At 30.8% G+C, this 13920-nt stretch overlaps 1 protein-coding gene across 1 annotated transcript; it reads right to left on the reverse strand.

Moving 5' to 3' along the window:
* Nucleotides 1-5653: 5653 nt before the first annotated feature.
* On the reverse strand, nucleotides 5654-7097 carry LOC107850056 (steroid 5-alpha-reductase DET2-like). Its single transcript, XM_047403974.1, has 2 exons — nucleotides 6716-7097; nucleotides 5654-6214 (listed from the first exon to the last, which is right to left on the reverse strand). The coding sequence occupies exons 1-2, from the start codon at nucleotides 7043-7045 to the stop codon at nucleotides 5744-5746; spliced, it is 801 nt and encodes a 266-aa protein (XP_047259930.1). The 5' UTR covers nucleotides 7046-7097; the 3' UTR covers nucleotides 5654-5743.
* Nucleotides 7098-13920: the final 6823 nt, after the last annotated feature.

Genomic DNA, 13920 nt, shown 5'->3' on the forward strand with positions numbered 1-13920 from the left:
AGGATGTATATAATGATGAGAATCTAATACGTAGTACACGTCAAAGAACGTCAACTTCATTTGGGTCGGATTTTCTAACATTTCTCTTAGAAAATGAGCCTTAAACATTTAAAGAAGCGATGTCATTGTAAGACTCATTCTTTTGAAAAAGAGAAGTTAATAGTGAAAGTGATTCATTCTTAAGCAACCATACGTGGGAGTTGGTTGATCTTCCTATAGGGAATAAACCTTTAGGTTCTAAATGGATCTTCAAAAGGAAAATGAAAGCGGATGGTACTATTGACAAATACAAGAAAAGACTTGCAGTAAAAGTCTTTAAACAAAAAGAAGGCCTTGATTACTTTGATACATACTCACTTGTAATGAGGATAACATCAATTCAGAAGTTAATTGTCTTGTAGGCGGTATATAGTCTTGAAATCCATCAAATGGATATAAAAACAACATTCCTAAATAGAGAATTGGAGAAAGAAATCTACATGGAACAACCTGAGGGTTTCGTGGTTCCATGAAAATAAAACAAGGTAAGTAAACTTGGTAAGTCACTTTATGGACTAAAACAAGCACCTAAGTAGTGGCATACAAAGTTTTATCAAACCATGTTGGCAAACGGGTTCAAGATAAATGAATGTGATAAATGTGTTTACATTAAAAACACTTCAAATCACCAAGTCATTGTTTGTTTTTATGTGGATGATATGCTGATCATCAGTAGAGACATTTCTGACATAAATGCTACGAAATGAATGCTCGAGAGCAAGTTTGATATAAAAGACCTTGGATTTGCGGAAATGATCTTAGGAATAAGAATCTATAGAACTTTACAAGGATTGTCATTGTCACAGTATCATTACATTGAAAAGATACTTGACAAATTTAAGTATTTAGAATTTGGTATCGCCATGACTCCATTGGACGTGAGCTTTGCACTTCAAAAGAATGAAGGTGAAAGTGACTCACAATTGGAGTACGCAAGAGTGTTGGAATATTTAATGTATATCATGAATTGTACAAGACCAAACATAGCATGTGCTATTAGTAAATTGAGTCGATACACGAGTAATCCCAACAAAACACATTGGATGACAATGAAAAGAGTTTTGGGGTATCTTAAATACACTCAAGACTATGCTTTGCATTATAATAAATATCCCACGATACTTGAAGAATATAGTGATGAAAATTGGATCACCGAATTGAATGAAGTAAAATCCACGAGTGGATATGTATTTACTAACGGTGGAGGAGCAGTCTCTTGGAAATCATCCAAATAGACATGTATTGCTGGCTCCACAATGAAATCTGAGTTTATCGCATTGGATAAAGCTTGTGAAGAAATAGAATGGTTCTGAAATTTCTTGGAAGATATTCCTTATTGGCCCAAACCAGTGGCACCAGTATGTATACATTCTGATAGCCAAGCGACAATAGGTAGGGCAGGAAGCATGATTTACAACGATAAATCTTGTCATATAAGACGGAGACATAATACCATTAGAGAACTTCTCTCTAGTGGAATTATCACTGTTGACTATGTGAAGTCAAAGGATAATGTGTCGGATCTACTTACAAAAGGCCTATCTAGAGAATGAGTTGAGATAACATTCAAGGAAATGGATTTACGGTCAGCATGGCGGTAACTCTACCTAGAAGACTGGAGATCCCAAGAGCTAGGTTCAAGGAGATCAAACAAAGTTGTGTCTGACAGGTTCAACATTGTCAATATACCCAACTCATTCTTATGATGTAGACAATATTTAGTAAACAAGGATAAGACATATGGTGTGAAGTCTTTTAATGATTATCTAAATTTGGTAGACTTGACCAAATAGTTTAATCTATAGGATTGAATGTTTATAAATCACCTATGTGAGGGTAAAGTGGAAGCCGCTTCAAAGAGAATGTTAGTAAATGCCTATTCTCTAAGCTCTCATGAGACTGTGACGTGTTCATGGCTGAAATAAAAAAACCGTGAGAATCATAACCGGTAAAAGGCTGGTTTTATGACAAGTGTTTTCGAGGTGTACACTAAAGCTTGACGGTTCAAAGTTATCAAATCTATCGATTGACCGAGTGCATCCAATGCATGTTTACTACGGACAGTTCAACGGCAAACCCACTTATCTAAATGCAGTCAGTCTTTGCTTGATGATCATATACTTGTCCGTAAAGTTTAACGAAAAAGTATCCATTACCCATTCATGTGGGGGATTATTGGGTTGAAGATTAAAAAGTGTGAATGGAAAATGGAGGAAACCAAGTGGAGAAAATAAATCAAGATAACACTCAAAATGAAAAGTGTACTCAAAATAATGGGAAAGTCTACTAAATTCTAATGTGGGAGAAGGAAACTTTCAAGTGTTTATATTAAGAAACACTTACTCCACATGGTAAGTGAGGCAAGAACCAAGAGGTGTCTCACGTTGTCATCGTCATCGCTCACTCGGCTTCAGATTTGGATTTGAAAAATGATTGATCGATGAGATTAATATTTTGGACAAAATTTATTTGGGAAGAAATTCAATGCAGTCCGAAAATCCAAAGGAAAAAAACGTAACAATTTTGTTCCTCCATTAACATGCATACACACAGTGCAGAAACTATAGAAATGCGAAATGCTGCTTCGGAAGGGATGCAACTCTTCGACAAAATGACACACTGATTCGAAAAAAGAGATGTCTGTTCGGATGGGTTTCATTGTCCAGAAAAAAGACAGAATGATTCGATGAACAGACATGACTGTTCCAAAGGATACATCTTTCCGAATAAACCATTGCCTCTTTTTGGAAGAGGCACTTGATGGCTATATAAACCTGCATTTTTCCACAGGTTTAGTATGAAAATTTTCTGCATAAGAAAAATGTTCTCTTGCTTCTAAAAACTCTGTGTGATCATCTCCCGTTGAGTGAGTTCGAAGAAAACTAAAAAGTTTGAGGTACCGCTACATTCTGGTTGTGAAGCCATTTTATCCTGGGAAGAAAATTCCGCAACCTCGGGAACTTGAGGAGAATTATTTCCTTAAGGACACTTCATGAATTTGAAGGACTTGGCTAATTCTGTTTCATCTTATTTCTTTAAAATACTAATTAACACACTTCTATTTAAGAATTATTCCTGCACTCTTAATACACCAAAGATCTAAGAAATCATTTTGGAATAAGGCAAAAGAAGTGAGGATTCAAAAGGATGACTGATGAAACAAGTCCAGTTGATTTCTATAACAATGTTTTGATGATGGGTTTCAATGAAATTGGTACTTTATAAGTAATAATTGATGTGAATTTCATGTGGTGAAACTGGACAAGTTAGATTATCGTAGTGAAATATTTCCTTTCTGTTCAGATGTAGAGCGAATTGGTTGTTGGAGAACAAAAGAGAAGGATGAAGGCAGTAAATTGCCTGAAGAAATATATTGTTAGGCAGCAAATTGCTCGAATATATTCATTAAAGAGTTTCTTTTGGAGAAATTATTCTCTTGATAGTTTGTATGCTTTCCTTTATATTAGTTTTGTCATAAGAAAGTCATTTGACCCAATCATATTAAAGGTTATGGCTCTTTTAGTATACATTTATTTTTCTCTAATTTATGGTCGTTCAAGTTTGTAATGTAACACTTGCATGACGACTTGTTATTTCAATCTCTCTCTCTATATATATAGTTTAATTTTATGAGTTTTAAATTGGATAACTACATATTTTAGCAAACATGGACTCCTAATTACTCTATTTAGCCTAAGTTTCAATTAATTATAATTTATAGTCCCCTCTTGCCTATTAATTATTTTCAATTACAATTCATAGTCTTTCTCATGTATTTTTCTCTTTTTTTCTATTTTCTATTATTCTCTTCTTTTTTTCCATTTTCAATTTTTTTTCTTCAGTTTTTCTTTTCCTTTTTTTGTTGTTTTCTCTTTATTTTTTCCTTTTTTCACTTTTTTTTTAATATTTATTTTTTTCTTTTTCATTTTTTCCTTTTCGTTTTTTTTTTGTTTTTGTATTTTTTCTCTTATTTCTTTTACTTTTTTTTTTCTTTTTTTTTTTTTGTATTTTTTCTCCTTTTTTTTCTTTTTAATTTTTCTCCTTCTTTTCATTTGTGCGAACTAGCAAGCACCAATACAAGTGTGAACTATAAAATACAAATTCAAATGCGAACTATAACATATAAATACAAGTGTAAACTATCATTTGTGTTTTTTAATTATTGAAAAGGAACGATTGAATTTCTTTCTACGGATACTTGTTTGTATTTATTGATACTAGTTGTATTTATTTATACAAATAAATATAACCCAAATTTTTATACAAATACATATTGTATTTGTATTTGTAAAATCATTTGTTTCATTTGTTTGTCATTGTATTTGTCTCAAATAATATTTATTTATTTACAAATACGAATGATAATTTTGATATACAAATATAAAACGGTACATTTGTATCAAATGATACATTACATATTTATATATATTAGAATCAAGAAAATACAATTAATGCATTTACTTGTTTATATACAAATACAAATAATAAATTGTACATAGTCACAGCTAAATACAATATGCAATCAACTTACAAATACAAATACAAAATAATTTTTTAAAAAATAAAAAGATATCGACGAAAATAGAATACAAATACAAGTATAATCCCAATATAATCTAAATAAATAAACACAATAAAACCATAATATAAATATAATTCAATATAATATGCAGTTGATTATAAAATACAAATACAAAATAGTACTTTAAAATACAAGTGCGAATTATATAAAATATAAATGATGACGCAAACTAACAATTACAAATACAAGTGCAAACTATCAAATACAAATACAAATACGAACTATAAAATATAAATACAAGTGCGAACTTTAAAATACAAATACAAATACAGTTGTATCAATGAATACAAAAATAAAAATGGCGGTGTGACTACAAATACGATAAACAATTGTGGTATTTACGTTATCATCCATGACTTGTGCTCGACTAGTCATATTTTTTGAAAATACAAAAAATATAAAATAGAACAAAAAAATGATAAAGAAAATAAGTACAAAAAAAAATCAAAGAAGAAAAGAAAAGAAGAAAGAGAAATAGAAGTTAGAGATTAAAGAGAGAAAAAAATAAAAAAAGAAAAAGAAAGAAACGAAAAAAATAAAAATAGGAAAAAATTAAAAAAAAATAAAAAAAGAAGGAAAAAAAAGGGGAAAAACATGAAGAAGAAAAAAAATATAAGAAAAGATAATGGTAGTGTTAGGCAAGAAAATATTCAGTTCAACGAGATAAGAGCGATTGAGATTTTTTTCTTTTTAAAAATATTGAATTCCATTTTTGGCGCGACTAAATAGGAACTGTATTCATATTTTATATAATTACATACAATCTGTAAAACCGAATACAGGGGGCATAAGTCGTATACTACGATTATAAATGGTAATTAAGTAAAATATGATTATGAAAAGTGAGTTTTATAACAAATTGCTCCTATTTTTGAAAGATCCCTTTTAAATTTAATGATAGTGTAATCATGTATTAGCAATTGGATTCTGGATTTAATTTTAAACTTATTTAATGAATTTCCTTTGTACAAATAAAAAATTCTAACACAGGTTATTAAAGTTCAACAGTACTCAAGGATCCACTTGTTAAAAGCTCAATAAAAAGTCTTCTCATGCTTTCTAATGGAGTAGCATAAATGGGATATAAAGTATCCCTTTATTACATCAAACTATATATAAAGTCTAGAAAACAAACGGAATCAAAGCCTTTACATTATTTGGGAAATTCTTAAATTTAGAAATATACCATTTCCTAGTAACATAGCTCCTTCCCATCATGTATAAAGTTGAACCCACAACACATGAAAATGATAATGACATTTGGGAAATAAATGAAATCCCTAAAAAGTCAAGAATTTCGAAAAAATAATGAGGACATATGACCATACTAAAAAGACCACCTTGAGGAATTTTATAGCCCTTTTCTTTTTTATCTCTTAGCTTGGAAAGGAGGTAATGATGATAAAAATTGCCACATATTCCAACTAAAGATATTGTTAAACCAATATATTTTAGATCAATTTTTGGCTCAGTATATTCTTGAATTAAGTGTTGGAGATGTATTAGGACTGCAACCAATGTAATATAGGAGGATGATATAATAAGTGCTGAACCAAGAACCATTCCACCACTGTATTTATGTACAAATAGAACCTGCAAAGTAGAATATGAAATGTTGTTAATTATTGAGATACATATTCAGTAGAATCATTGACTGTAGTTATTTGGTAGTTTGGAGCAACGGATTTGCTTCTTCTCCTTTGGTATAAGTAGTATTATTCTCATAGTTTATTATCTCTTATACTTTGGTTATCATATTATTTAATTGTTATTGTTCCTTTCTTTCAAAATGCTTGATTATTATTAGTCATAGTTTTTTTATGTTCATATTTGTCGTATTCAAAACTATTTTGAATTGCTTTCTCTTTCTTTAATTGAAACAAAGTATATACAGAAAACAACCTCTCTATGACCACAGGACGACAATGTTAGGAGTAAAATATGCATACACCTACACATTATATTATCCTCCCAAGACTCCTTATGAAATTAAACTAAATTCTCTTATCACTGTAATTCAGCCTATCAAAATCTAATATTTATACATGTTTGCTAGATTTATAACAAATACATGTGAGATAAAAATTTAATTACCTCAAGAACCCTCTTCAAGAAATGGATAGTAACAGCAGATTTAAGCATGATAAACCTAGTTTCACCATTTGGGTACATCACAAATGAAGCAAAGCCAACAACACAAGGTGGGGCATAGACTATAAACATCCCAATTCTACTAGACAATTTGCTCTGCAAGAAATTATTACTATGTGAATTAGAATTGGAACTGACATTGACGAATTTGGAGAACTGTAGATGCTTCCCAAATATTTCTGATATACCAAAGAAGGCCACAAACACAAAGGCCACCATAGATATTGTTGTGGTTATTGGAGATGGCTCTTTAAACACAAAACTTTGAAACATTTTTATTGGTTTTTTAGATTTGCTTGTCTCAATAAAAACCTCCAAAAAACCTCCAAGTCCCACCCCTATTTATAATGTGAATTATATAAGAGGTGTCCATAGTTTGGTTTGATAATTCAAATGAAACTAATTTTTTTTTTTTTTTTTGGACTTTTCATCTGATATCTATTAATAGTATTATTCTGTAGTTGTATGGGATCCGATTTAATTGGGATTCACCTATATAGCATGGTTTATTTCTAGCGCCGACACTTCTAATAAGATCTTTTCCATTCTCAGGGACTCAAAGTCGAGATCAGAAGGCAAATCTAATATTTTTAAAAATGGGTGCATTACTAAAGAAAGTAGAAAATATGAATCAAGTGACAATTGATCTTTGTACCTCAAGCTAAATAACTTAAATTTCAATCAAGGGGACCTCTAAATCTTTTTGTAGCATGAGGCAGGAGAAACTGTTAGATCAATTTTACAAAATATATACATAAAATATCTAATTTTACGTAAATATCACGGATTTGTGTGCACTACAAATATGATAAAAATCAAATACAGTGAGAAGTTTATTTTTTCTATTAGCTTCAATATATTTCAATAATTATAAGGCAACAACTTTATACAGAAAGAAAAGAGATCTAAATGGAAAAATAATTTACAATAATCAATACAGACACCTAAATAGAAAGATAATCAACATTAATGAAAACAGAATAATAACAATTTAGGCTCCAATCCCACCAATCACTCATTTTATTTCCTAAATTAGCTCACATTGTACAACTCTTTGCAACACTAGATGTCTTTGATACCCAACTTGTCCAATGAGCTATTAAATGGTATACTTGGAACAACTTTTGTTAGCATGTCTTCTAATTGATTTTCTGATTTCACATGTGAAAAACATTATTATTTTCTCTTCAAGTTTCTCTAATGAAATGTCGATCTACTTCAATATATTTGTCCTGTCATGTTGAATAGGATTCTGAATAATTTGTCTAGCTGACTTGTTATCACAAAACATCTTTATCATTGAACTTGAGTCAAGACCTATTTCTGTTAACAATATCTTTAGCCAAAGAAGTTCACAAATTTTCTCTGTCATACTTCTGAATTCTTCCTCTATGCTAGATAAAACCACCACCTTTTGCTTCTTGCTTCTCCAAGTAACTAAGTTTCCTCCAACAAAGGTCAAATAATCTAATGTTGATCTTTTATCTGTTGCATTCTCAGCTCAGTCCAAATCTGTGTAGTCATTAATATTCAATTAACTATTTTTCTTGAACATAAATCCTCTTCTAGGAGACGACTTAAGATATCACAAAATACGAGTAACCACCCCCATATGCTCTTCACTAGGATTATGCATGAATTGACTAACAAGACTCACTGTATATGCTATATCTGGTCTTGTATGAGATAAATAAATTAACTTGACAACAAGTTGTTGATACCTCCTTTTGTTTGTTGGCGTCTGATTCAGATGCTCTTTTAGTCCATGATTTTGGACTATGAGAGTGTCAACTGGACTACAATTAAGCATTCCTATTTTTGCAACTTTATAATCTCTTCTTCGTTATCCCTTGTAATTATCATATCATCAACATAGATAATTAAGGTTGTGACCATACCTCTTTAGTGATTCAAGAATAAGGTGTGATCAACATTACTTTGCTTGTAACCTCGTCTCTTCATGGCCAAGCTGAAGCGTCCAACCACATTCCTGGTGACTGCTTTAATCTATATAATGCTTTGTTTAACTTGCATACAGTTCCTGCTTGTGAAGTACCAAAGCCTTGTGGGATTTTCATATATACTTCCTCTTCAAGATCACCATGTAAGAAAATATTTTTCACATTGTTGACACCCAATCTTGACTCTCTGATACTACTTTTAGGCTGCTATTTTATCAAAATTATTTAATTTTAATTATTAATATTTTTTTACACATTATTCTCTCATTGAATACATACTGACGTGTCACATTCATAATTTAGAAAAATGCATAAATTATTTTATTATCTTTTAGTATTATTTTCATAATTTTTAAACTCACATACAATATTTTCTGTAATTTTATTAAATTATTTTTTACATAATTGTGCACATTTGCATTTTTGCAAACTAGTCAAGTGTACGTGCATTGCATGTGTCTTTTATGTTAAGCCATCAATCGATATGAAATATATAAAGAAAAATATTTATTAAAAATAACAATTGACTTTAAAAATCGGAGATAGACAACTTTATGCATCCAGGCATGCGTGAAGTATTAGTATCTTAATCGTCTCCTACGTGTACTATCACACAACGGATGATTAAAAAAATAATATATAGTAATAGATCAGAAACTAAATAAAACAATATGAGAAAACCTAATATTTATACAAAAATTCATCAAAGTTTGACCGAACATTCATCCACCACTTGTAAACTACAAGATATGATTAAACCCTAACCTTTACAAAAGAATCTCTCAAAGTTCGATCAAACGTTCATCCACCTGTGTTAAGCAGAAAAACAACAGATAATAACATTACAGAAAATACAATAATCGAGATATATAACAATACCATTAAAGCTAACCTTAATATAAAATTTTTTTCAAAATCCGATCGAATAACCATCTACAATAGAAACTTAAATAGAATAGAAATTATTAAAAAAAAAATATGATAATCAAGATATTAGAATGATTAAATGTAATCTTTTGTGATTATTATACGTTTTCTTCAAATCTTATGAAAAAATAGTTATAAGAATATGTCTTCTACCAACATTACTTAAATAGATGTAGTTTCTGTAAGGTAATATTTTAAGTGATTTAGAAGTGTAAAATATTAGAACTTCTTACATAACTAAAAAAGAAAAGACTTAATAATAATAAAATTTATAGTTCACTTTTATTTACCATATTATTATAAAATATTGATAAGGTAAATATTTCTTGCAAATTAAATTGGAATACCCATAAATATTAACTGTAGTCTAACAATTTGAAATGATAATTTTCCTAATATAGAGGAAACTCCTATATTTAAAAGAATTCGAAAGTGGCTAAAATTGTTATTTTTTTTTCATAGTTAATTTTTCTTACAAATTTAAATATATTGCAAAATTTAAGAAAGGAAGGATTTATTACATAAAATTTAGTTAATTTAAAAGTTTTAAATATGAAAAAAAATAGAAAAAAGAGGATTTTATCTATTACAAACTCCTTTAATGAAGGATAAAAAGTTTAAATCGCTTTTGTAATGGTCTTTCTTTTAATATATAGACTTATGTGCATGCTTTGCAAGTGTGCATATTGTCAATTAATATAAATTAAGAAGAACAATTGTTTAAAAATAGTTGTTGATACTACACTAATGAAATAATCCTATTTGTTATAGAGTGTTCCTATTAGATACTTTAAATTTTGAAATTCTTTTTCAACTTATTCAAATAAATTAACCACATAAAACTTATCATCTTCTTTAGAGGTTATGAATATAATCAAAGGAGATGACAACTTGAGTCATAAGTGACTATAACTACGAACACTTTATAATATATTTAGTGCGTAATTGAAATAAACCATAATTAAGCGTTTGAATAAAAAAAATATTATCAATGTATTTTATCAATATATTATATTATTATATTTTATATAACATCTCTTCATATTATTGTATTTCAATCATTCTAATGGATTTATTTTATTTAAAATTTGCTTTAGATTCATAATTTTCTTGTAAAAATGCATGAACCTATGTCTTGACCAAAAAAATGATAGCATATATAAAAGACAATATGACCAAAAAAATATATATTCATATTTTACTGTGATCAATCTAAAAAAAAAATATCGTCATTTTGTATGGAGTTGGATGAATCAACAATATGATGTGAATCAACAATCTGATGTTCAACAAAATTCGACCTTACTCATTTACTATCTTTCTTATCTCCTTTACAATCACAATTGTAAATTCGATATTATGTTCCATCACTATCATGTTTCATTTGTTAGGAGCTCAAATCCTTACACCTAGAACGCTTATTAAGGCGTAGTCTTCCTCCCAGAATGACTTTTGTTTTGTATGTGTTGAACTTACGTATTATTTAATTTTTATTGACTTGCTTATTTTATTTTAAGGTTGTCTAACATTTGAACTTCGAACTCAAGTGACAATCTGCAATATGAAAAATATGCTTAATATTAAAAAAGTTGTCAGTCCTCCCTCTTATCGCCCAAGGCAAAACACTTTGACTCCTTATCCCCGCCTTACCCATACCCCTTCTCGGCAATTTTCTCTTGTATATGACACTTATGAAAGTGAAAAGATCAAATCAGATGAGCACAGGTGAAGGCTTTGTGACTTAGAAAGAAGGATAAATAAGGAACTGCGTTCTAGGGGTATCTACGACTTGAGGTATGAGAAATTATTTATACATCCGTGGATTGATTTACCTCCAGGATACAAAGTCCCTAAGTTCAACACATTCAATGGGCATGGAGATCCAATCACACATCTGAAGGACTATTGTGGCAGACTAATTGGCATAGGGCACAATGAGCCTCTCCTTATGAGATTGCCTATTCAGAGTTTGTCAGGAATGACACTCACATGGTTCGCCCAACAAAACTTCGACAAGTGGCATAATTGGGAAGAATTGGCTCAAGATTTTGTGAGGTAATACAAGTTTAACATCAATACTAGAGTGACCCATGAATCTTTTGAAGAATATGCAACTCGATGGAGGTTGGAGGCTTCCAAAATACGTCATTCTATACTTAAGGAGGAATTGTTCCAAATTTTCCTCAAGACACTAGATGGAATATACTTTCAGAAAATGTTCTTCCTGGTCAATCATAACTTTGAGAGTCTAATTTCGATTGGAAAGAAATTAGAATATGAAACGAAGATTCCACCCAAGGAAGAGAAAGAGGATTCGCCACCTTCCATACCTAAAATACAAGGTTATCAATATAATGAGATCCACGCTGATTTTTGTCCTCGAAACAAGGCTTGTCAGATCCACTCCTACTATGTCCAACAAGATCCAAGACGTTCACAAAATAAACATAAAGCGCATCACATGAATTGACGTTCCTGTTTCACTCGCCTTACGGCTAGCAATATTTTCTTGTTTTCTCTATATTTCTTTGTACTCATGAACTACGTTCGATCTGACTTCCATTTGGATACGTAGGCAGCCCACTCTGGTTCTGGTCTTTATCTAATAAAACACTTCTCCCCCCCCCCCCCCCCCTTTTTACATTCATACACTTCCAAATCGTTAAGTTAATTAACCCAACTCTTGAGCATATAAAGGCAGATTACAATTGAGGTTACGATATTCAAAAATAGGACAACCATTTCTCTTAGACTAATATTTTCTTTGAGTGGTACAGGAATATAAGACTCCACAGACAAAAACTGGGGCAGAATTTGAGGTTTCAAAAAAACCTCAAAAATTTCATGATTAAATAATATATCAATTTACAATGACTTGCAAAAGGCTCATTTCATTCTAAACTAGGGCAAAAAATTTTTAGAATTCCTCAAAAATTTCACAAGTAAATAATCTATTCACAATGACGTGCGAAAGACTCTTTACAAACTGGGGCAGTAATTTTTGAGAATTCCTTAAAAATTTTATCATGATGGAGTAAAAATCCCAACAGTTCATGGAGTGAAAAACAACGACCAAGAAGTCGACTCGAGCATGGTACCAATCCACATTTCTTTTTGACTGACAATTTTTTCTTTGAGTACAGGATTAACAGGTACAAATGACAACAATTATCACGAGAGGCCCAAACGTCCAATCCAACATCATGACGAGAGACTTCACAATTGATCCAATAATACAACAAATATGCTTTCTCATCTTCTATTATCTTTATTGTTATGGTTGTTTGCTACAATGTTTAATCTTCTATACACACACATATATCCAACGTCATATCGAAAAGTCAAACAACTGATCTAACAATACATCAAGAGGTTCAACATTTGACCCAACGTCATATCAAGAAGCCAAATAGCTGATCCAATGATACATCGAGAGGTTTAATAGTCGATCCAACATCATATCGAGAAAATAGCTAATCCAATGATACATCGAGAGGTTCAACATCCGATCCAACATCATATCGAGAAACCAAACAGCTGGTCTAACGATACATTGAGAGGTTCAACAATTGATCCAACGTCATATTAAGAAGCCAAACAGCTGATCCAAAGATACATCGAGAGGTTCAACATCCGATCCAAGGTCATATCGAGAAGCCAAACAGCTGATCCAATGATACATCGAGAGGTTCAACAGACGATCCAACGTCATATCAAGAAGCCAAATTGCTGATCCAATGATAGATCGAGAGGTTCAATATCCAATCCAAAGTCATATCGAGAATCTAAAGAGTTGATCGAATGTTACATCAAGAAGTCAAACAGCTGATTTAACAATACAACAGATACGCTTTCTCCACTTCCACATTCACTTTAGGTTTATCAATTGTTTATTTTTTATATGTCTAACCTTTGTTATTTAGTATAAAGACGCAGGTAATAGAGAAGGAATAACAAACAGAGATAATTTTTGCTTCTACTTCCGAAGACCCATCCACTGCATAAGCGTGAACTCAAAACTCACCCATATCAACATCTTCAAACTTCTCCATACATCATTATCATTAATATTCTTTAGGAATATTATCCATTCTTGAATCTAGAACTACAAATGGCCTGATTCTCGTAAAATCAGAGATATGTAGGTGACTTGAAATCGAAGTCTCAGCCACACTATTTTTAATAACCTCTTGTTGCTTTAATTCCAATGAATCTTTCTCGGTCAGACAAAATTAGCTACTACGTCAACTTTCTCGGTCC

Source organism: Capsicum annuum, unplaced genomic scaffold, assembly GCF_002878395.1.
Source record: "Capsicum annuum cultivar UCD-10X-F1 unplaced genomic scaffold, UCD10Xv1.1 ctg5044, whole genome shotgun sequence".
In the NCBI taxonomy this organism is placed as follows: domain Eukaryota; kingdom Viridiplantae; phylum Streptophyta; class Magnoliopsida; order Solanales; family Solanaceae; genus Capsicum; species Capsicum annuum.